The 25,194-nt window shown below is 37.1% G+C and overlaps 1 protein-coding gene across 1 annotated transcript in view; it reads right to left on the reverse strand.

Moving 5' to 3' along the window:
• Positions 1-383: 383 nt before the first annotated feature.
• Positions 384-25,194, reverse strand: part of PDE3A (phosphodiesterase 3A) — a 360,678-nt gene continuing 335,867 nt past the window's right edge. The window contains exons 10-16 of the mRNA XM_052640449.1: positions 19,409-19,520; positions 12,654-12,767; positions 12,322-12,521; positions 10,373-10,576; positions 9,529-9,684; positions 6,936-7,185; positions 384-613 (exon numbers count right to left, since the gene is read on the reverse strand). Coding sequence (XP_052496409.1) covers positions 384-613; positions 6,936-7,185; positions 9,529-9,684; positions 10,373-10,576; positions 12,322-12,521; positions 12,654-12,767; positions 19,409-19,520 — 1,266 coding nt within the window. The remainder of the gene's footprint in view (positions 614-6,935; positions 7,186-9,528; positions 9,685-10,372; positions 10,577-12,321; positions 12,522-12,653; positions 12,768-19,408; positions 19,521-25,194) is intronic.

Here is a 25,194-nt window from a genome sequence, read left to right on the forward strand (position 1 = left end):
TTAATATGAATGTTACTAAATTGTGGGGCCAGGAATCCCAGCTTTCAGTGTGTCTGTGTGTTTGCATGTGTGTCTGTGAATATGTTTTACATGGATCTGTGTGAGAGCTTATATACACACACACATATATACTTCTTCCTTTAAAAAAAAAAAATCCTTGGAAGCTGGTGTTACAATGTGAAAGCTTCTCTGAGCGAGAGTTTTTTAAATCATGTACCTCACTGTAAAAATAAACACACAAAATGCGAAGAATCCCAAAATGCCGTAGCCATTTGCCCATCTTCTTGTATTTCTACAGTGTTGTGTCTAAGTATTGTGCTGGCTTGAAAAGAGTCTGTGTGACAAGTAACTCTGCTTGGAAACATAGCTCATTCTATCCATTGTCACTGGTTTGGCTTTGGGGCTGGGGTCTCCTCTCCTTTCTGCTTCCCCTTTTCTTCGTCTTCTTCCCTGATGGCCTGGATCTGTTCTGAGGGATGCTGCTGGGGGGACTGGTCCTCTATGCCCGCCAACCGCTGTTCCTCCTCAATGACTTTCTTCCACATCTTGTGGTTCTGCAGGAGGTGCTGAGTAATTTGACAGTAGACTTTCCTCCTTTTGAAAATTTTCTTTCCTGAGAAAGCACCAAATTAGACTACTTATTTGTGTGTTAAGTACATGGCAGTTTTTCCATCTTATTCATAGGAGTTAAGTACCAAATGATATGTATACACTTTATGTGTATATCATAACAATCATTTTTGAGAGTAGGGAAATAAGAGGAAGATGGCAAGAAGCATTACTGTGTCCTTGAGATGTACTGTGAACAGTATTTGACATCTGGTAATATCCAATACAAGGTTCTGTTTGTATCTTGGAATTATTACTCCCACTCCATTCAGGCTCTCAAGATTTCCACCTAGATTATTGGGATAATTTCTTGTTACATCGTTCTTTGCTTTGTCTACCAATTCAACTGATAAAAGTTTTTTTAAAAGACACGTTTGATAGTACTGTTATGCTTCCTGTGAACTAAAAAAAATTAATTTCGAACTCTTAAGCAGCGAGCTTTGATTCCAATGGTAAGATAGAGAGTAAGCAAATAGGGACAATTATATGAGTTGTACCAAGTCTTTGAAGTGTGGCAGGAAGAGGGAAATGACCTAGCTGGGAGGATGCTTCATGATGATGGTGGCTTGGACTAGGATGGGGATAATGGAAATGAAGTTGCATAGGTAAACATGAGATACATTTGTGAGGTATAGTTAACAGGACTTGGCAACTGTGAGGAAGAAAGGGAGGAATCATAGACAACCCTGAGCTTTCTGATGTGAACAGGTGAGTGACAAGATGAACTGAGAAAGGGGACAATAGGTGAGAGGCAGATTTGAGGAATATGTTGAACATGCAGGGACTGGCAAATCTCCAAGCAGAGAGGGTAAGCAGGCAGCTGTTCTTGTCTAAGCAACCAGATTACAATGTGCCTTTGTTTGAGTGATCATTTCAGACACAGGCTGAGAATTTGGAAGTTAGGCAAAGATTCTCATATTGGACTGTAAACTTCTCCATGGACAGACGTTTTACTAAGTGAATTATGTTCTTTCTAGTTTCTGTGCCACAGTACCAAGTAAATGGTAAAGTGTTGACATAATAAAGTGATAAACATAATAAAGGTAAGAAAAAGCGGTTCACAGGAAATTCTGATTTGAGACCATATTAAAGAGTTAACAATACAAGTTACCAGGATGATCTGCAAGGCAATTTGAGGGTACTTAATCAAATAGTAATGATTTACCATGTACAATCTGGAAGGAAAAAGAAACAAATAGTAACAACAAACAAACAAAGCCGATGGCTATGAGATATGCCATCAACCAAAATTTTTGTGGAAATGCTGATGATTCCTTCAACAATTTTATTATAAATTTTTTTCTTGTACTTTATAAAATGTTAAGATCAATTTCAAAAACAGTTCAGAAAAAGGATATTAAATTAAGTTGCTTTTCAACCATAGAGACACATAAGGAAATTAGTTGAATGAATGACAGGAGGAATGGATACAGGTAGTCATAAGCAAGAATGAAAAAATATTTTCTATATTAATTATATGATTCATGATACGAATAAGCTTATATTTACCACCTACTAACTGACAAGCAGGGCTTCCCTAGTGGCTCAGTGGTAAAGAATCCACTTGCAATGCAGGAGATGTCAGTTTGATCTCTGAGTCAGGAAGATCCCCTGGAGAAGGAAATGGCAACCCACTCTAGTATTCTTGCCTGGGAAACCCCATGGACAGAGGAGGCTGGTGGGCTACAGTCCACAGGGGTTGCAAAGAGTAGAACATGACTTAGCAACTGAGCATGACACACAGGAACTGATATGGCAGTTTTCTGGATGTTATAGAAACAAAAACCGATGAGTCTCAGAGTTTACCTTAAAAGAGCTTACCATCTATAGGAGAGAGGGCCTAGAAGACCAAAACTGAAATACACATGCTATGTTTTATGATAGACCTATAGCGATCAAGGGAGAAGGCAATGGCACCCCACTCCAGTACTCTTGCCTGGAAATCCCATGGACGGAGAAGCCCGGTAGGCTGCAGTCCATGCAGTCGCTAAGAGTTGGACATGACTGAGCGACTTCACTTTCACTTTTCACTTTCCTGCATTGGAGAAGGAAATGGCAACCCACTCCAGTGTTCTTGCCTGGAGAATCCTAGGGATGGGGGAGCCTGGTGGGCTGCTGTCTATGGGGTCGCACAGAGTCGGACACGACTGATGCGACTTAGCAGCAGCAGTAGCATAGTGATCAAGAGAGCCTTAATATTTCCCTCATGTTCATTAAACTTTAGACAGGTTTCTTCCAGACTCTAGGACCCTGATCTCTTTTTCCTTAAAGCATCTACTTTATAAAACTTGTAATTGCAATTTCTTGCTCTGCTCCTACGTAGTGTAGATAAATCTCCTAGCCTCACTAGTTTGACAACCCAGAAACGTTTTTCTCAAGGACCTGAGAGCCAATCCTTTGAAATGCAATTATTCAGGAAGACAGGGTCCCTTCCCAAACATCTCCATGGGAGGGAAGGAGCCTAACTTCAATAAGAATCAATTAACAAACACAAGTGGCCTGATCACACTGACCAACTCCCCTCTAAGGTCCTCTAGTACTTTTACTACCAGCTCATCCCAGTGTGTAGAAACTCTCCTGCCTTTATTTCAATCAGTGGAGTCTAATGTCTCTTTCCTATTACAAGAGTCTTGAGCAAAGTCTTCCTTGTCATTTTTAAGAATATGCAGCACAATTTCTCTCTGACACATCAAAATATGGCAACATCAGGTACTCAACCTGTGAGGGAATAGATAAAAGACTTTTCCCAAAGGATGTGTAAATTATGAGAACGAAATATACTGGGTGAGTAAGCATTCCAGGTAAGTGACAGGCAGGTGTACAGGCAGATTGCATGGAGTATAATATCACTTTCTTCAATTAGAAGATTCTCAACAAGGGAAATAAATAAACTAAAATTGAAAGCAATCTGAATTCTTTCTATAGAAGCCAATAAAATATATGCATCTATTTAATATTTACGGAGAAGGCAATGGCATTTAATATTTAAGAGCAAACCTTGAAAATTACTCTTCTACCAAAGTTATCTCCTTGTCTATTTCTACACTGTTTTTATTGAAGTTAAGTTCAAATCAGTTACTGTTGAGAATCTTTACATGTTAACTTACTTTTTAACCTAATCCTCTAAGTCAAGACATTTATAGGTGAATCACTGGCTGAAGGATGGACTTGAATCAGACATAGGACATACTCTACTGCCCAGGCGATTATTCCATCTGAAAGTTATACACACTCATGGCAGTGAATTCACAGGGAAGAAGCTAACAAAAGCTCATTTTTTCTCTTTTTTCTTTCAGGGCAGCCCCCATGAGAGCAGCTGTTCTCTTATTAAGGCTGCTCAACCTTAGCAATAAACCTCTCTGGAATTAAACTGAATAAGGTGACGTAGAAGGGAGTTTGTACCAAATAAATTTGCGTAGATTAGAGTCCGCAGGTGGTCTAAAATACGTCTGTATTGGGAGCCAAATTGTTCAGCACTGGAACCTTTTGAAATGAGAACAAAGGTCCTTTCATTGCTTAAATTCTAAACGCAGCTTAGTACTTCATTAGAAACCTCTTAGTTCACTGTAGGAATCTTTCAGATTTAATTATGATGTAGGGAAAAAAGGCCTTCTTTCCCTAGGATACCATATTGAAACATTTTGTTTTGTATTTCCTGAGAGATCACAAGTTAGACAGATTGCTGAAATTATCAATGCATATTTAATTTACATTTTTTCTGAAATCTAAATTTTAGGATAAATCAAATTAACCATCTCAGTCATTATGAATCCTGAAATTAAAATTACTAAGAGTCAGTAATAATAGAGTTAAAACTGAGGAAACCTGAGTTTCCATTCTGGTTCTGCAGAAACCATCTACACCTTGGGATGTCTGTTAAACTCCTGAGACTCAATGTAGAGTTTTGTAAAATGAGGCAGCTGAACTGGGTGGTCACCAATTCCATTTCTAGAATTCCATGTGGCCAAATTTTACTAAACACTAATGCTGCTCAATATTTATCATTTTCTTGGCTATAATGGGAAACTTCAAAGGTAATTTTTCAAAAGCTATGGTTATCAAATCATTGTTGATGATGTCTTAAATTTTAATGTAAGGTGACCAGTTGATGTTCAGAAGCCATTAGTAAACAGAATCCACAGAATTCTCATTCCTGCTTTAGTGAGCATGATTTAAAAAGGGACTATCAGGAGAGTAACACATTAGAATCTGGGAGTCAGTATGGCCATCCAACTCTACAGAACTGAGACAAAATGGATATTTAGCATTTGCTGCTAAAGCCAATGTTGACGGGTTGAGCCTGTTGAATTTCCTAACCTAGGTTCTTTAATTCTTGATGCATAGATTATGTGTGTGTTGTTTCGATGTATTTGCATTCAAATAGCAATCAGGTAGGGCCCATGGGAACAAAGCTTTTCCAGTAGCTAAGCTGACCACACTTTTCAATAACATTCAGAGGAAAAACTGCCCAGTCCTTAGTCAGACAGCAAATTACCTGGCTCCCTGAATGAAAAAAAAAATCATGCATGTTTATTAAATGAGAAAATGAATAAATAATCCATGAATCCAATCTTAGCTCCTAACTCTGAATGCCAAGGTCAGCACAGAATTTTTAATAGAAATCTCTTTATAAGCATCAGAGGAATAAAATAAAATTAACGTGAGAATAGAATACTGAAGAAAAACAACGTCTGGTTTTCCTCTCATTCTGTTATCAACATTAATACATGGGTAAGAACTTAAGCAAAAATCTGACCTAAAACCAAAATTGCCCCTCTCTACCCAGCCTATGGTTAATAATGAGTTCTTCTTCTCTGCTTATGTGAGCTTACAACAGGGCACTTACATGAGGGTGAAATAGGTTAATATCCACATTAGACTATCTCTCTACTAGATGGCCAAAATGAACTATGTCATGCATTTTCCTGACTGCTAAAAACAGGAACAAATGATCAAGGTGTCTTTCACTGGTAATATTTTTGGGAAAGGCTTTGAAAACTACCAACAGTAAGATCGTGTTTGATGAAGGTAGGTAGAAACTGCATACTGTATTTCCATGAACACAGGAACAGTATTTGTGCAATGTCACGAGAAAGGTTATTGGTTTTCCTAATTATCCTTGTCTCTATGGCATGAGAAACAGCAGAGAATATTTCAAGAGATGAAGAGATCGGAATGGCTCTATGATACACTGCAAAATCAATGACCAGATCTCACTGTCGCTGCTCTCACTGGCCTGGCCCAACGCCTCAGTCATCTCTTATTTGGATATTTCAAGAGCCTCTTAACACACTGTCCTGCTTACACCCTTGCTCACCCCAAACTTCATAAGATTTTCCATGCAATAGTTGAAGCAATCCAGTTAAAACATTAAGTTGAATCAACTAAGTTTTCTGTTCAAAACCTCTGATGGCTTCCCGTCTTACTCAGAGAAAAAGCCAAACTCCATTCTGCAGAACCCTACCTTCTAACCCTCTATCACCTGGGTCCCCACTGTCACCCCCTGCTGCTCCCCATCCACTTCCTCTGCTCCAGCCTGCCAGCCTTCCTGGTGCTTCCTGAACACTCAGCCAATGTCCACAGCAAAACCTTACATGGCTGGCTTTCCTCTCTCCTTGAAATGCTTTGTCCAAAACTATTTCCATGGGTCACTCTCTTGCTTCTTTCAAAGTTTTTTTTTTTTTTAATACCTTTCTTATTTAGACCTTCCATGGCAATCTTGTCTATGATTTTAATCTTTTTGTGCAATATTTCATAACCTCTTTAACTCTAGCATTTATCAGCATCTAACATAGAGTTACTGATTAGTCTTCCCTAGTGTCTGGTGACCGCATTGGAAATACAAGTCAAGAAAGGCAAGGACTGATTTTTTTTGTCTGATTTGTTCATGGTTCTATTTTTAATACCTGGAAAAATGCCTGGCACAGAGTAGGTGCTTAATAAACATTTGATGAGTGAGTGATTACTACCTCTTACCACTTGAGCATCTCTCCCCAACCAAGCCAGTAAAAGCCTCTGTTGGTCTAGATGGTACCTGAGATTCCCTTCACTGCTAAATACTCTGAAAAATAGACTTTGACTACTTATTTTTGTTAAATTCATGACAGAGAACATACCTTTGTATGAACATGATATTATAATAGATTCCATAATCTGTAATTTCTATTATGATGATGATATTTGGGAAGCAGGGAGTATCCATAATCAATTCAGTAGACGATGTGTGGACTTAACTAGGTAACTCATGAGAAGCATCAACTTTATCAGAACCTATGTAAGAAAACAATCCTAGGAGAAACCCATTCGAGAAAGATATTATGACTTACTTGGAGATTCATTATTTTCACAGGTTTCCTCTTCATTTGGTGCTTCCTCCTCCTCTTCTGGGTCATCCGTGTCTCCTGACTCATCACCGTCTTCCACCCATTTCCCTGGCATTAGTCCTGCTGAATCGTAGGAGTTGCACAGAGGACCCACGATGTGTGAGATGAAGGATTCCTGAAGGTTGGCCAACTGAGGAGCAGAACGGTCCATGAAGGGGCTTATTGGTAACCCAAGGCTGGCCTCTTCATCACCCTAGAAACAGGAATGTAGCAACACAGTTAACTAGAAAGGCAAATGACAAGGAAAGGGTAAAATACAAATTAAGTCACCATTCTCTTCGCAGCTAAAATGTGCAAATATGCAAGAATCTGGGCATTGATGTGTGAACTCTCTCTGTACTTGACTGCTAAAAGATTTTACCCAAATTACTAAGATTCCTATAGGACTGCTTTGTTGCTACTTATCCTTTGGTAATCTTGAGGGTTTGGCTTTCGATCAGGAGAACTACCAGAAATGGTGTATGTCTCAGTAGATGATCTCTGCCATTACACTAGTCACTGTTCCTTATATCAGAGTGTAAGTGAGAATATAAATACATCTTAAAAGGCAATGCTGGACATAAATATCCACCGGATAATCTATCATGTTTGCCTTTTTTTGTCTTGTCTGCTAGAAAGTTTAAAATAACTTATTCCTCAATTAAAGTTGGTACTTTATCCCAGCTTTGGGTTGAATTATGTCTTCTGTGATCATATAGCTTCTGATATTCTTATTTTTCTATGTTTAATAGTACTACTGTATGTGTTTTTATTTTGAATAATTCATCTTTCTAAAGAGTGAAGTAAGCCAGAAAGAAAAACACCAATACAGTATACTAACACATATATATGGAATTGAGAAAGATGGCAATGATGACCTTGTATGCAAGACAGCAAAAAAGACACAGATGTGTATAACGGACTTTTGGACTCAGAGGGAGAGGGAGAGGGTGGGATGATTTGGGAGAATGGCATTGAAACATGTATACTATCATGTAAGAATCGAATCGCCAGTCTATGTCCGACGCAGAATACAGCATGCTTGGGGCTGGTGCACGGTGATGACCCAGAGAGATGTTATGGGGAGGGAGGTGGGAGGGGGGTTCATGTTTGGGAACGCATGTACACCCGTGGTGGATTCATGTCAATGTATGGCAAAACCAATACAGTATTGTAAAGTAAAATAAAGTAAAAATAAAAATTAAAAAAAAAATAAAGAAAAAATTAGATTGAAAGCCCAAAATTACCTAACAACATTAATGAAATAATTATACCAAAATACCTGTATATGTAATGGAATTATCACAAGTTGCTTTTCTTTACATTTTATATATAGTCAATATTTCAGGACTGAGTATCAATTAGTTCCAAGAAAACACAATCTTTTCTAGAAAGTATAAACTTTTTTATGAGTCCTATCTATAATACTCAAAAAATTCTTTAAATATGTTTGGTGAAAGGTGATTTATTACTTACCAAGGGGCCTCATCTTATTTCTGGATGACTTTGGGAATACAAATTTCTTTTTGACATTGACCTAAAATCTGTCTCCTTATAACTTGTATAGACTGGCTATAGTCATGTCTATTTTAAGGGGAGTTTTTTGTTTTGTTTTGTTTTTTTGTTTGTTTCTTTTAATAAAGCAAATCCTGTGGTATCTTATATAATTTATCTTCTTTAAGTTATACAACATCATGATAAACCTAATCCTAAATTTGCATGTCAGTCTTTTAAGTATCTAAAGAGAGTTATTACTTCTGTTTTTTCTTAGGGTACATATTTGTACTTCTTCCCTGGCCTTTTAGGTCACTACTAATGCCTGACATTTACCCATCTCCACTACCTCGAGATTCCTCTTACAAGAGACGTTTACAGCACCAAACACAAGGTTTCAAGGTTGGGGTAAGGTCATGTGGGGAAGATCCCTTCATGTTCTATTGGTAATGTGTCAAATAATATGCTATTTTTATTAGCTTTTTAATGTACTGCTGTTATAAACTATTAGAAAAGTAAATGAACTTAACTTGATATACATTCATCCATTTAAATTTAAGCCTAGCTTCTATTATGATAAAATTGATGAGTATTTCAATGGGATTCCTAATATGTTCTGAGGTCATTCCATTATCTTAACACCTTTTTCCATCAAAATACTTAATAACTTTACTTTAAGAGTTTTATGTTTATAGTTTAGTTCAATTTTTGTCATTTTTTTAAACCTCTGATTAAAATTGGCCAGTGCCTTTTCTCATGGTATCATGAATATAAAATGAATAATCACACTTTTACAGCCTTTGGAAGCTTTAGAGCAGGGGTCCCCAACCTCCAGGATCAAATGCTTGATAATCTGAGGTGGAGCAGATGAAATAATAATAGAAATAAAGTGCATGATAAATGTAATGTTCTTGAATCATCCTGAAATCAACCCCCTACTCCATCCATGGAAAAATGGTCTTCCATGAAACCAGTCCCTGGTGCCCAATAGGTTGGGGATTGCTGCTTTAGGAAATCTATACGCAGCCTCAATATGATTAAGAAAAATAGTTAAATTAGCTACCTGTTCATAAAATTCATTGACAATACCCTCTGTCCACTGAAGATGGAGCTCTTTACTCTTAGCTGGCCCATTGATATCAGCCAACTTTATACACATTTGACAAACCAGTAGACGATCATTTTCATTGGTCCAATCTATTCCGACTTCATCATTCACCTATTTGAAGAACAAAGTTTAAGTGAATGCACAAGTTGAACAGGAAAATAAATTACAGAAAACTGATCATCTTGTTACTCTGTATTCCAATCTGTCTACCATGTGCAGATAGGAATACCAAGTAATGAGAACCATCTCAGCTGTTTCAAATAATGTTATTTGGCTTGCATAAATTGGCAGTGAAATAGCTCACCTAAAAAAATAATAACAAATGATGGATAATTATGGAATTGAAAATAAATGCTATTTAATACTAGCATGTGTTATAAATTACTATTAAAATACTGTAGCTACAAATAATAAGAAATTTTCTTGAGTTACTTTTTGGGCATTTATTATATGTTTGATGTATTATATTCTGCTTCAGGTTTTTGACCTTTACTACTACGAGGTATTAGTATTCCACAGAGATGAGAGCAAAAAAAACTAAAACAAAATCATAATGATAGTTAGAATTCTATTATTCTTCTGCAGTACAAGGTATAATATATACCGACAGGACCTCAATATATTCAGTTTCCAGGTTGGGACCAATGCCTAAATAACTGCTTCTGGTTTAACACTGCATTGCATTTCATTTTCACATTTGACATCTATGAGGTGGCAGCAATGAGTTTTCTTTAACACCCTCATTCCATGACATCTTTCAATGTGGCCAGAAAATGAGCACTGATACAAATCTAGTTACCTTGGCATTAAATTTGGCAACAAAGTCGAAGTGTTTCTTCAGGTCAGTGGCCAGAATTGCTTCAATGACAAGGAAACGGAAATGCTTAAATTCCACATGGTCAAGGTTAACTAAGAAGTTATATTCTGGCCGGGACATGAAAAGGTTCCACGCAGCAGCCGCATGATGATTTTCCAAGACTGAGCGATCATTGTAGAGCACCGCCTAGGCAAAGATGAGAGTCAAGAGTTCAGCTTTTTAAATTAGAAACAAAAATAAATGAGAATATGCAAAGCATTTGGAATCACCTTTTATCATAGAACATAGAAGCGCAATTGTGTGATAGCTGGTTGTTAAGAATTGCTTATTACTGTACATTGACTGTTTAGTTTTCTTGGTTATTTTTTCTTTTTTAGGTAAGATAAAGTTCATTTCCTTGAAATTTTATTTCAAATTCTTGTAAGTGAAGGGCGTAGACTTAGCTTATTTCAGATTACTCTTCTTTTTGCAAGGCATAGGAGTTTAACCATAAAAATATGCAAATATATTAATATCCCTAAGAGGTAACTCAGTTATCCCCCACATCTAAAATAACAATGGCTTCCTTTTAATTAAACACATGTAACTAATAAAGAGGGATGATATCCCTGAGAAGCTCATAATTCAAACTATTCTTACCTCACAGTCATAGGAAATATCATCCTCTGTCTAGTAATCGAAAGTGTATAGTAAATATCTACTTGTTTGAATAATGCTGAGGGAAGCTGTGAAGCAAAAGAAAGTTGCCTAAAAAAATGGCTAAAGTCTAGTGTGGCAGATTGATGATGGAAGGGAAAAAAAGGTATAAGGACAAAAAGGAAAGACCAAGCACATGAAAATTAATATTGAGGTAAATGAAAATACATGGAAATGTAGGAAAACTGAATGGTAAAATGTGCTGGCCAAAGGGTTTGGTTATATTTAGGGAAAATATATAGTGTATGGAGGAAACAGTGAAAGAAATGTAAGTAGTCAGAAAAAAATCAGGATATTTGTACTGTATACAGATGAAAGGAAAATTACTTAAAGGAAATTAATTTTAATTAACTAAGGGACGGGAGTTGGTAATAGACAGGGAGGCCTGGGGTGCTGTGATTCATGGGGTAGCAAAGAGCTGGACACGACTGAGCGACTGAACTGAAAGGAAAGCTCTAGGCTAGTCTATAAGAGAGAGTGTGGAAACAGACAAAAATAGATGAGAATAGAGTAAAAGGCAAAAAGCAAACATGACAAAAAAGAGTAGTGGGTCAGATTAGTCTCTAGAGCCTCTAGAAAGAAAAATAAGATCATGGGATCTTTAGTAAAATGGGTCCATCCGTTTGATTAAATCAAAGTTTAATTATATAGATGGAGATTCCTAAATACAGTGATTGATATTTGACTGAAATTTAAGCACGTGCCCAGAGGAACTTCTTTAAAGTTACTGTTTTGAGAAAACTATGTTCAGGTAAAAAATTTACCTCAAATAAAATAAATCAATCTTTAATTCTTCCTAATCAACAAAAATGCCATAAAAATGATATGTTATAATATATCTCAAAGGAACTGGATTTACATCCAAAGAAGCCTCTAATTCTTAAAGAACTGAAAAAGATTTGGTTCTCCAATCTTTTCAGAAAGAAAAGTTTTGTACAGGTCAGATATTCTTTGTTGAGGAAATTCATTAACATGAATTCAGCAGTTCTTCTTCCTCAGAAGAAAACTGAGACGGGATCTCCATAGTTGATAATGTAGACCCATCATTAATAACTTAGAACAAACCATCATATCTTATCAAAATGAGCATGGTCTCTAAGAATTTTATCTCAGGTCTAAATATAGTTTCGTTCATATTTGCTTGGTGCCTGCTATAAGTCAGATTTATAAAATTAATGCTCTTCAGAGAAATCTCAAAATTGAATTACTTTCCTTGTCAAAATCAAAAGGTTTACCTGAGGGGCGCTCGTTGCAACCAGGAAAGCATTAGTCCTTCCTGGGTGATCATAGTCATGCATGGCTGCAGCCACGTACAAGGCCATCAACTCCAAGGCAGGGATATTTCCAGACAAACATCCGTATTTATCATCAGGCACATTATACATTTTTGAGAATACATATCCCATATGGCCATGTGTAAATCCACTGTCAGAATCTGAGAAGAGACAATGAAAATAATATAGCTTTGAAGAAAGTAGTAAACTGGTATCAGTTATGTTCACTTATTTAAAAAGCCACTCTTCTGTTCCCATAGTTTACAAGGGAGCACAGAGAACTTAATATGTACCTGAATCGCTTGCTGATCCGTGATCATTAATCACAGTTGAGAGGCCTGGAATAGGTTGTGTCGTGAGATACCAAACAGCATGTAAGACGTCCGTGGCATGGATTCTGTTGTGGTCTGTAACCAATGCAAAGGAACAGGCATGCGTCTGTGAGCTCTGGGCTCCGAGGACTAAGAGTGCCCCCTACTGGACAAACGGTTTAGTCCTCACATTTTAAATAACCTGGCTATTTTAAATAGCCAAACATTCTAGGACAAATACTCTGTGATTCCTCTTCCATTTCTCTATAATGTTCATAGTAACAAGAAAAAAAAAAAACTTACAACATTCATCACACATGCAGATATCTTAAATGGACAAAATCTGTGTCCAGCACCCACCTAACATAAATAAATTTCACTAAATAACCCAACATATATAAACTCACTGGGTGAATCCACTGCAATGTTTACTCTTGTCCTTAGGCCCATGCTCCTGTGTAAAACTACACAGAGGACCAGAACAAAAGACCCATGATACACTTAACCTAGCTCAGACCAATGGTCCATACCACCCAGTGTTTCATTTCTGATAAATAGCACTCAAATAAAACCTGTGAATTGAAAACAGTGTTATTCTTTGGTATCAAACTTAAAACACTGTAAGAGAATGAGTAACATTTTTTATATGTATTAATAGATAAAATCCACAAAGCAAAGCAAAACCAAAATTGATAATGTTGTCTGATCTAGAAATTCTGGTTTGGGAATAAAGTTCTAGGAAATACAGAAAGATAAAAAATTAAAACCTCCTTGTACAATAACATAAGGGGTTGAGCCATCCTGAAGTGTATAAATCTACAAGGCAACCAAATCCCTCAGTTAAAATGCCCCTATCATAGGAATAGGGTTCTATTTCGACACGTGTGGTCTAGCTTCTATGGAACCATGATCAAAGGCCCACTGTGTTCCTGGCTCACCTTCTATCTCAGTCCATTTTTTCCACGTTTTTCTCTTATCTGGCCCTTCAGAATACTTCACTGATTTGGTATGCTTTATTCTAAGTATGCTAACTTCATACATTTTATTCCTAATGACCAGCCATGATATGATTTCCTTCTACAAGGTAAGAGATGACATCTCTGAATAGCACTCGACAGAAGAGGAGAAGCAAAACAGAGGAGAACAAGCAGAATAATAATGAAACTTTGAGAGCAACACCTGTTCTCCAATCAGGGAAGAAAACAGAAATTAGGACATCTGTGTTGGCGGCAGACAGGAGCACGTAGGAAGATGGTGTGTGTTTTCCTACATTTCTAGCAACTTTAAGTGAAGACACATGGGTAAATCTTGGGTAAACACTCCAGAAACTCAGTGAAGGGTTGAGGGAGGTCTTGAGAGGATGTTTTCAGGGGAGCTTTGAGAAGCAGACCTCCTAAGTTCTGGAGTGGTAAACAGCAAACCTTGTTCACTGTACCGTTGCTAAATGATATTACCTAGTCTCCAAAGAACACTTTTATTCAAACTGGGGTCTCTATCTCCATGTGTGGACTATCCCAAATGATTTAAGACAATTACATTTTAAATCTATATCTGTGCCAGTGTACAAAGTTGATCATGCTAGATGTCCCAGGGTCTAGGACATACCTGATTTTATCTCTGCTCTGACATTTATTACCTGTACTACTGAATCATTTAAAACATTGTCTCATTTCCTTATCTTAAAAACATGGAGACAATAATAGTGCCTATTTCATAGTACAATTTTGAGAATTACAGAAGGGGACCTATTTTAAAGTGGCTGCTGTATACTAAGCTTGTGAGTGATGTAAATATCATTCATCTAAAATACATGATGAAATGGTTGGATGGCATTACCAACTTCATGGACGTGAGTTTGAGCAAGCTCCGGGAGTTGGTGATAAACAGGGAGTCCTGGCGTGCTGTAGTCCATGGGGTCGCAGAGAGTCATATACGACTGAGTGACTATACGGAACTGAACTGAAAATACATGATTGCTCTTATGACACAATGATGAGTTAGTGCAGATTACCAGTTTCCTTTCAAAAATCAATGCTGGATTTGTAAAAATAGAATTGAAGAGCTAAAATAAAAGCTAAGCTAAGCCATGGAGGAGGGAGAAGGCAGTGATGACCCACCAGAAGAACATGCAACCTGGTCAGAGGGTTTCCGGGGCTATGTTGGAAAAGAGTTTCTGGGTTAAGTTCTTTACTCTTCCCTTGTGACAAGCTGGGAAAATTACTGTGTGACGTAACTACCATTACTACTGCAAGTCAGAGAAACCTGTGCATGTGCCCAGCATTACAAGGTGGGTGGAGGCGGTATCAGGGTATTGACTGTGTCTCTTTGGAATGAAAAATAGACAACTAAGTCAGGTGAACTTGTAGCTTTTGAGTTATACTGCTTCCTGGCCTGTTCCCCATCCCAAGGTCCCAGTCCAGAAGGCTTTATAGCTTATCTGTGTGTGTGTATGTGTGTGTGTGTGCTTATACTTAGTCATTCAGTTGTGTCCAATTCTTTGTGACCCTGTGGACTGTAGCCCACCAGGCTCCTTTTCCCATAGGATTCTCCAGGCAAGAATATTGGAGTGGGTTGCCAGGCCCTCCTCCAGGGGATCTTCCTGACCAGGGATTGAACCCATGTCTCTTAGGTCTCCTGCATTGGCAGGCAGGTTCTTTACCCCTAGTGCCACCTGGGAAGCCCAAAATTTCACTGAACAAACTATCTAAATAATTTAGTGCTGAAAATGTAAAAAAAAAAAAGAAAGCTTGTCAAACACATTTTTTGAGGTAAGTATAACCATTTGGGGGCTTCCCTGGTTGCTCAGATGGTACAGAATCTGCCTGCAATGCAGGAGAACCAGGTTTGATCCCTGGGTCAGGAAGATCCCCTAGAAAAGGAAATGACAACTCACTCCAGTATTCTGGCCTAGAGAATTCAATGGACAGAAGAGCCTGGTGGGCTCCAGTCTACGGGGTCTCAAGAGTCAGACATGACTGAGCAACTAAAACCTAACTTAACTTATAATTATTTTAAGTAGATACACATATATGTATAACTGAATCACTTTGCTGTACACCTGAAATTAACACAACATTGTTAATTGATTCTACTCCAACATAAAATAAAAGTTAAAAAGTTTTTTTGATATATGTTTTGCTTTTTAGAGGTTAACATAATCTTGATTTAAAAACTAGGTATGAAGTATATGGGGGAAAAAATCTTCCTTTTGCTTTTGAGTATAGGTTCACAAGTGCTAAACAATAGCTAACCAAACCTAACTCCTTTAATATATATTACATATATTTATACAGATATAGTTATGCAGGTGTAACTCTAAAAGGATTACACTGTCACTATCACTTAAGCAGGATGGAAAATTTATCTGCCTTTAAGAAGTCGTTAAGATATTTATTAAACACATACTCATACCTACTATGAGAAAATATTATGCCAAGTGCTGGTGGCACTGCTGCTCTTGCTATTAATTCTCTGGGGACCACCTCAGGTGCAAAGGCACCTGAGTCAACATAGGGGATTGAGAAGTTTCTATAAGACAGACAAATATGCTCAAAGACTGCTCTTTTTCTGGCCTTGATAGGGAACTGACAGAGCTAAGGAATGAAATCAGAGCTATCCTTATTGTATCATTATTATTCTCATCCTCTTCCTTCATCTCTGCAATATGGACAAATCTCTCAATAATTCTCTTACCCACCTGGCAAACACCCCCTCCCCCCAACCCCTGCCTCTTGGACAACACATAAACACACGTGTACATACTAATAACATCACCTGCCTTCCCCTTTCCCAGAACCTGCCTACCCTCTCTTCTGTCTTAATAGACCTGTTTTCTCTTTTTCTCCTTTTCTTTAAGCACAGGGTTGCAATGAACTGCTATGGAAGGCTGCGGATGCCTATAAAATTTATAGGTTTTTAGAACTCAATTTACAGATTTTCTATTTAAAGTTCTCTATGCTCCTATTCACCAATGAGTGAAGCAAAGTACTAAATAATAGAAATGAGACTTGAAACACTTTTCCCCAACCTTTGGAAAGTAGCTAATAGTGTAACAGCTCTGCCCTCCTAGCTTGTTGCATGTTGCCTCAGTGACTACCTTTAAACTCAGGGGGCGCGTCACACATGCCTGATCCAACTGAACTAGACGGAGGCTGTGCTGACTGTGTTCAGTTGCGTCTGACTCTGCGCCACCCCATGGGCTGTAGCCCGCCAGGGGACCTTCCCGACCCAGGGATCTAACCCGCAGTCACTTAACGTCTCCTGTTCCGGCAGGCGGGTCTTTCAGTAAAGGTTCTGGGCATAAATGTACAAGCTTTCATACTTTCCCTCTTCTCTTGGAAATTGTTAAAAAGTGTATTAAAGCTGTAATAAAATTTTAGTTTCTAACATTTTAGCTCATTGTCATATTAAGGCTAATCTTGCCTGGAAAATCCCATGGATGGAAGAGCCTGGTGGGCTGCAGTTTATGGGGTCACTAAGAGTCAGACATGACTGAGTGACTTCACTTTGACCTTTCACTTTCATGCATTGGAGAAGGAAATGGCAACCCACTCCAGTGTTCTTGCCTGGAGAATCCCAGGGATGGGGGAGCCTGGTGGGCTGCCGTCTATGGGGTCACACAGTTGGACACGACTGAAGTGACTTATCAGCAGCAGCAGCCCTATTTTGGTTACCTTTAGGCATTTTTTGTGTAGTTATGGGTTTATACAGAGATATTAGAAACACAGTTCTCTAGGAATAAATGCTAAATTTTTGCATATGTTAATTTAAAAAATGATAAATACAGTTTTTAATAAATATCTATCTTGGTCTAAATTTATAACCCTATAACATGCATGGTATTATGATTTAAAAGTGATCATGAATTAAGTTAAAACTTTTCTGTGAGAAGATGTAAATAAATTCCCTTTCACATCTAACAGAAAAAGCAAAGATATAACAAATTCTTTTCCACATGAAGAACCTGGTATTTCAGGGAAAACATCTGTTTACTTGCAATATACAAATAGATAATAATAAAATTTATAATCTGCAAACTTTTTACAGTTAAATAAATACTGGTCAACTTTATGAGTTAATGGAATACTATCTAGAGAAAAGTTGAAAGCGATTTGAACTCAGTGGAACTTGGCAATGGCTGATTATATTATATGGAAATGTAATATTAGTACTATTTATAAATTTAAATTTAATTCATCAATTAATATTATTTGTAAATTTAGTCTGATGACTAGCTGTTCTGTAATGTTTGCAGTGGCTTCCTTTTTGTAAAAGCTTATTTATGTAATTCCTTAAGCTTTGAGAAATCACTAACACTTAGGTCAATCCTTGGCATTCAACCAGGGTAGCTCTGGGAAAGCAGTATTTAAAAAAGCAAGGCTTATCTTAAGATCCTTTCAAACTACCCCTTTTCCATAACTCTCTCTCCACTTGCATGGCCCCATCCGCCAGAATTTCCCACGGTGCCCAGAGCTCTTAAATTCCCCTCTCTACTGCACCATCCTATTTTGTCTGCATTTAGTCCCATATTCTTCCACAAATCTCATTTGTAGATTTAATTCTTGATTCTCCTTTTCTACCATACAACTTGTAAATTCAATAACTCATTCCTCTTTCCTATCACACATTAGCTGTGCATTTTTACCCTAACATAGCATGTGATGGCATTTTCAAAACCAGCGTCTTAATAACGAATCACTTGGTTAATGCTCTACCCTACCCCTTCTGAACACGCTTGTTCTAGTCTCCATACAACTTTTACTTAAGCTCTCTGCTACTAGAAATAGACATGAGTTCTGGAGCTTTAAAGTTCAAAGTACATAAAAGCAAATTTAGAAACTTAAAACATGATTTAAGTAACACAAACTCTAGTCAACATACTGTATTTAACTATTTTTTCTTTCTAAAGTTCCATGTGATCTCTGTACACTTCTGATTAGATTTACAGCCATTTCTCCAGTTTCATATATTCTGTAGCATGTAGGACAAAGCTACTTACATGTTCTGATGATACAGAAATGCTACATATTGAAAATTTACTATCTCTTCTGTATTCCAGTTCCTCATGATTGCAAAGGACAGACTTATTCTTGCAATATTCTAAGTTCATAAGCTTGGACTCTTGGTTGTGCCCTCTCCTTTGGTCTTCACATTTTATCTTGATTTTTTAAAAAGTTCCTAATAATTTCCCCACAACCACTTCCAGATGTCTTTTCTTTTCCTGTTTTAATCATTAGACCATCATCTTCCTGTCCCTCTATTCTGAGCAAGGCTAATCTTATACTGAAAACTTTAATTGTTAGTTAACTCAGCAGATGCTACAGCAAAGGTTGAGAATTCTACCCAGTAAAAGGAGTATGTTATAAAATGAGCAATAAATTACCATGTATTTATTTAGTACACACTTAATTGGAGCTACTTATGTGCAAGTTACTATTATAATCCTTTAACAATTATTACATCATTTTATCCGTGCAACAATCCTGTGAAGTAGTTATTATTATATCCATTTTACAGATTAAGAAATGAGGCATTTAAAGGTTAATTAAGACCAGGGTGTCCTGCAGCTGATTTGTAAAGGGACCAGGATTCTAACATAAACTATTATCTCCTAATCATTATACCGGGTGACCATATAGGATGCTTACAATGTGTAATTCTGTGCTAGCTCTTAATTCAATATCCCATTACCCATAGCAAATTTAATGGATTTTAAAAGTATTAATTCTTCTACTTACAAGGAATTTCCCTGTAGCCAGTCTCCAAAGCATGAAAATAATTCATGAATTCCCTAACTGGAATTTTAAAAGCTTCAAAGAGGCCCATGTCTTCAAAAAGTCTGTATGATACCTGTAAAAGAAAAAGACAAGGTCTTACAAAACATCCCTTGATGTGTATTATACATAAAGAGAAAAATGGGGGAAAAGTATACATTCTATCAACCATATTAATGTGTTGCCTATTGAAACCCTTACTGGAAACCACAGATCAAATAGATATTGAAGACTTCTATGGCCTAGCCCTCTAAATCTATTTTTAAAGACAGAGACATAAACATAAGTTACAGCCAATGAAAAAAATCCAGTATACACTAAAGAAATATAACAAGGTATTGTGTGTGACATCAATAATAAGAGAATGATACTGAGTAAATTGCTAATTGTATAATATATGTGCTAAATAAAGAATGAGAGAAAGCTTTCATCTGGACTAATTTTATAAATTAGAAAAAGCTTTCTAGAGGATAAAGAACTGTGCCTTAATGAAGAATAAGGGAATAGAATTACAAGAAAGAAAAGGGTGTCTTGACTGAAATATATAGAGAAAGAAAAGATTTGTTCTAATCCAGTATAAATAAAAATTTTTGAACTATTTTTCCTCATTTGCCATCTCTCTCCTTTGAATATCTATTCTCCTTCTAATTAGTTTCATAGCTCTAGAGACTCAAATCAACTAAATATCTTTGGATGTGACTGGAATCTTTGATATGCAAATTGTGGAGAATGAAAAAAATGATAAAGGCACAGAAGAGAGTAATTGGGAGAGAAATGGTTATTCACATGGCAGGATGGAGAGCAGCACCATTTACAGTGACCACACTTTTATTTTTAAAATACAATATGTAAATCAATGATAGTTCAATACAAATTTTTAAAAAAGTGGTCTCACTTTATGTCACAAAGGCACAGTACTGGTTATAATTCAGGAGACTGAGAAAGAATTATTTATCCTTTAAGTTATTTGTATTCTTGCTTAAAATTCTCAAACTACTTCTTCTAAATGTTTGATAACTTCATAGTTAAATTTCTATTTTCGTTATGAACTTTACATCTACTCAAATTCACCAGTATTCTTTTATTTAGATATTTAATTTTCATCAATGACATATATTATGTTTATATTTGTGTACATACATAATACATATTTATGGGACTTCCCTGGTGATCCAGACAGTAAAGAATCTGTCTGCAATGCAGGAGACCCCAGTTCGAATCCTGGGTCAGGGAAGATTCCCCTGAAGAAGGGAATAGCAACACACTCCATTATTCTTGCCTGGAAAATTCCAGTGTCAGAGGAGCCTGGTGGGCTACAGTCCATGGGGTCACAAAGAGTTGGACATGACTGAGTGACTAACACACACATACACATTTATATATAACTAAAAAAGGGGATTTATTCATTCAGCATATGTCTACTGTCTCCTTCTGTTTAAGATAATTTCCATATATAATGCATATATATGCATATATATATATATACACACATATATATATACACATGAAAAAACAAGGAAGCTTTCCTTAAAAGAATTTATGTTCCAGCAGGTGAGGGCAGTAAATTATAGACATAGTTAGTAACGTACACACTATGACTGAGCTCCCCTAGTGGCTCAACCTGCAATGCAGGGGACCACCTGCAGCACAGGAGACGTGGGTTTGATCCCTGGGTCCAGAAGATCCCCTGGTGAAGGAAATGGCACCTCATTCCAGCATTCTTGCCTGCAAAATCCCATGGACAGAGGAGCCTGGTGGGCTACAGTCCATGGGGTCACAAGAGCCTAACAGAACTTAGCGACTAAACCACCACCACACTATGACTGAAAGGGATGTTATATGAACAAAGAAAAAGGGAAGCAGGAATAGAGCTTTGAGTCCAGGAGGAGATGGCAATTACTGTTTTAAATATGGTGGTTAGAAGAGGAATATTCAGGTGAGTTTGAGCAAATAATTGAAGGAAATGCAGAGTGTCGTATAGGAATATCTGAGGAAAGTTTCCTAAGCAGAAGAGAAGGATGGTGCAAAGGCCCTGAGCTATGTCTGCTATACTCATAAAACAGCAAGAAGACCAACATGGTCAAAACAGAATGAATGAGGACAGGAGTAAAATTTAAGTTAGTGACTATAAGGTGGTATCGACTGGGTTGCAATCCTGTTTCATAGCCAGATTGACCAGTATGAGGACTTTTATACTGAGTGAGGCAGGGAACCTTTGAAGAGTTGAAGCAGGGAAAGTGTCTTTATTTGATTTATGTTTTCAAAGGAGCACTGTGGCTGCCCACTGGGAATAGAGTATGTATATTATATACACACACTTTTTTCACTTTGAAAAAACTATACAGGTAAGTATACTTAATTTTGCCCCTTTTTCTGTGTTACATAACATCTCCACCTCATCTCTATAAAAATACAATAGAAAGTTAAGGTTGTGGTTTCTGTTATATTTCATAGTTCTTCTAGTTATTTTCTCCTTATTATCGCTTTAAGCTATATTTGAGTCCTTGTTTATAAAATACCTGGTGGATTTAACTATACATGTTACTGCAATAAAAATTATTTATAATAGCAGCAGCTATTGACACACACATGTACTCACTATTTTGTATAGATATATATGGCATTTAATAAGCTTGATACCTCCTCCAAGTACCTATATTTACTTATATTCATTACTTACATTAATTAATCCATGTAGCATCTTATGAGATAGACACTGTTACTTATTACGCTTGAAAGCAGAGGACTCTAAGGCACAGAAAAGTTGAATGACTTGTAAAAGATTACACAGTTGACACGTTATCAGACCAGAATTCAAGTCCAACATTATGGCTTCAGACTGTGTGCTCTTAACTGTTTCATATCCTATCACCATTATTTGAAAAGCAATATTGTTAGGACTGTAAATGACTAAAGTTTCCTATTATTCTCTTAAAATATTTGAAAGATGAAGTGAAAAATTCAGACAAGATATTTTTAGGGTATGATTTTCAAATAGGAAAGTTTTCACTGAAGCTGTTAGAAATCAACAGGCAGTGATCCAAACTCATAAATAAAGAAAAGTCACTGTTAACTGGGTAAATATTGGTAACCAAAAAAAGTAAATACTCTTCCCAAATCTGAATGATGTCCTTTTAAATTTGTTAAAATAAACATGATAATCATCAAAAAGGCAGGCAGTACATTAAGGCTGAGAAGTCATTTCCATTGCACATACGTCTCTTTAAAAGTCTTTTGAAGTGAGACTTTTTCTGTGTAGTCTCAGCCAGAAGGTGATTTCTTGGAATGTTCAAGTTAATTCATTTCAGCTGTTCTAAAGCCTTATAAAATGCAAAAAAAAAAAAAAAAAAAGAAAAAATGTCTTTTACATACTGAAAATTTCATGGTTTTTATGCTTATAAACTCAAATCAGAGAAAAAAATATCATAAAGTTCTACTTAGCAAGGCAAATAAAGTTGCCTTTTCTCAAAGTTCAATATTTCGTTTTATAGAAAAATAGTGACATTGTAAACCATGTAGTTATTTATTTATTTTGAAAGATAAGTGGAAAAAAAGATGCAAAAATCTAATTGCTATTTATATCTAATCTTCTATTGTCTATTTATATTCATAAGTTAGAAAATATTTTGTGGCAAACCTGTCAAGTTGCTCCCTTCCGTCACTCCCCCAACCCCCACCCCCACCACTCACAGAATTTCAAGGGGAGTTAGGTTTCTGCAACGCTATTTAGTACAGTCACTTGTGCTGTAAAACCAGTTCCTATAATGACAACTTTCTGTTGCTCAGACTCTCCATTCTGAGTCTGAAAATACAATCAATAAATGCATTTGGCGGGGGCTGAAAAGAATCTGAAATAAAGGTAAAATGCCTGGACTTCCTATATATAGATGCATCAAATCCTGGGTCCAGTGTTTACCATATGGCTTTAGAAGAGCCGTATCATTTCTCTTTTAAGTCTCAGTTTCTTCTCCTGTCAATTAGAGATTAAAAAAAAAAAAAATACCTGCATCCAAGTTACTCTGAAGACAAAATTGTAAAGTTTTGGAACATCTGTGACATATATACCAAATACAAAACAATCTGAGACTTTTCTTCCCATACCAGGGAACACAGTCTTCAGTAGAAGAGAAAAAAAGACTTCCTGGCCCACTGCCACCTCCTCTCGTGGCACCATTTCAGGCATTTTTCCAGGTAAAATCACACCCTCAGAGTTCTGGTATGCATTGAGTTTCAGGGATGGGACATAAAACCTCCCTGGAGAAGTCTTGAGGCATGAGGCAGAAGTGGACTGAAGGAAACAGGGGCCCTTTTAAACCTGCCTTCAAGCTCAGCCAGTGTAAAAAGATGCTGCTCAGCATCAAGGGGAAAGGAAGAGAATGGCACTATTAATTTGCAAAAACATGCATGTATCTTGAGGATATTCTGCCAAATGGAATAAGTCAGACAGAGAAAGACAAACACCATATGATTTCATTTATACGTGGAATATACCAAACAAGATTAGTGGACAAACCACAGAAAAAGAAACATAAGTAGACATAGAGAACAAAGCCGTGATGAGAGAGAGCAAAATAGGTGAAGGGGATTGGCTGTATGGTGACAGGCAGGAACTACATTTCAGTGGTGGCACACAGTAGGGTCTACAGAACAAATATAGCATGCACATGAAACTTGTATAATATCCTAAACCAATGTTACCTTAATAAATTTTTTTTTAAGAAAAAAAGAAGGATAGTATCTCTAAGTCAAAGTTCAAGGGCTTCCACTCTGGTTCTCAATGTGTTCATGGTCAGAACAGAGTCCAGTAGAGGCTATGACCATGTGTTATGGCGACTCTACTTATTTTGAGCTTTACAAGCCATCCATTATTTGAACATACCTCTGTGTGTATCAAGTTGAAGTGTCATGATTTGGATACAGATCTAATTTCCCTATTGGAGCAGAAGTTCCTTGAAGGCAGGGACACTTTTTTTTTTTGTCTTGAAGACTAGCCTAGCATTAGTGTTTGAGGAATAGTAGAAGAAAAGTTGTCTCTATTCCTTCCTTTAAACCTTCATGGGTCAGGAACCTCTACTTTGAAATTCCACAATCAGATAACTTGCTCAGAGTTCTGAAGAAAGCCCATGTCCACTGCACAGAGAAGAAATCAGTCCAGCAAATGATTTCTCTTCTAGTGTTTTGCAGGCAAGGGTTAATGGGTTCTGAATTCTCACCTAAGTCTGATATTAACAAATCTTTTAGTCTTTAGTATCTCTGCTGTGATATTTCTCCAATCTCTAAGAACTAACCTAAAACATTTTAAAATAAGCTGATAACTATCATTTCAAGATAGCTCAGTTGGTAAAGAATCTGCCTGCAATGCAGGATACCCTGGTTTGATTCCTGGGTTGGGAAGATCTGCTGGAGAAGGGAAAGGCTACCCACTCCAGTATTCTTGGGCTTCCCTTGTGGTTCAACTTATAAAGAGTCTGCTTGCAATATGGGAGACCCTGGTTTGATTCCTGGGTTGGGAAGATTGCTGGACATGGGAAAGGCTACCCACTCCAGTATTCTGGCCCAGAGAATTCCATGGACTGTATAGTCCATGAGGTCACAAAGAGTTGGACACACGTTTTTGTTGTTCAGTCACTCAGTCATGTCCAGCTCTTTGAGACCCCATGGACTACGGCATTCCAGGCTTCCCTGTTCTTCACTATCTGATAGAGTTTGCTCAAACTCATGTCCATTGAGTCAGTGATGCTATCTGACCA

Source organism: Budorcas taxicolor, chromosome 5 (genome assembly GCF_023091745.1).
Source record: "Budorcas taxicolor isolate Tak-1 chromosome 5, Takin1.1, whole genome shotgun sequence".
Classification (NCBI taxonomy): Eukaryota; Metazoa; Chordata; class Mammalia; order Artiodactyla; family Bovidae; genus Budorcas; species Budorcas taxicolor.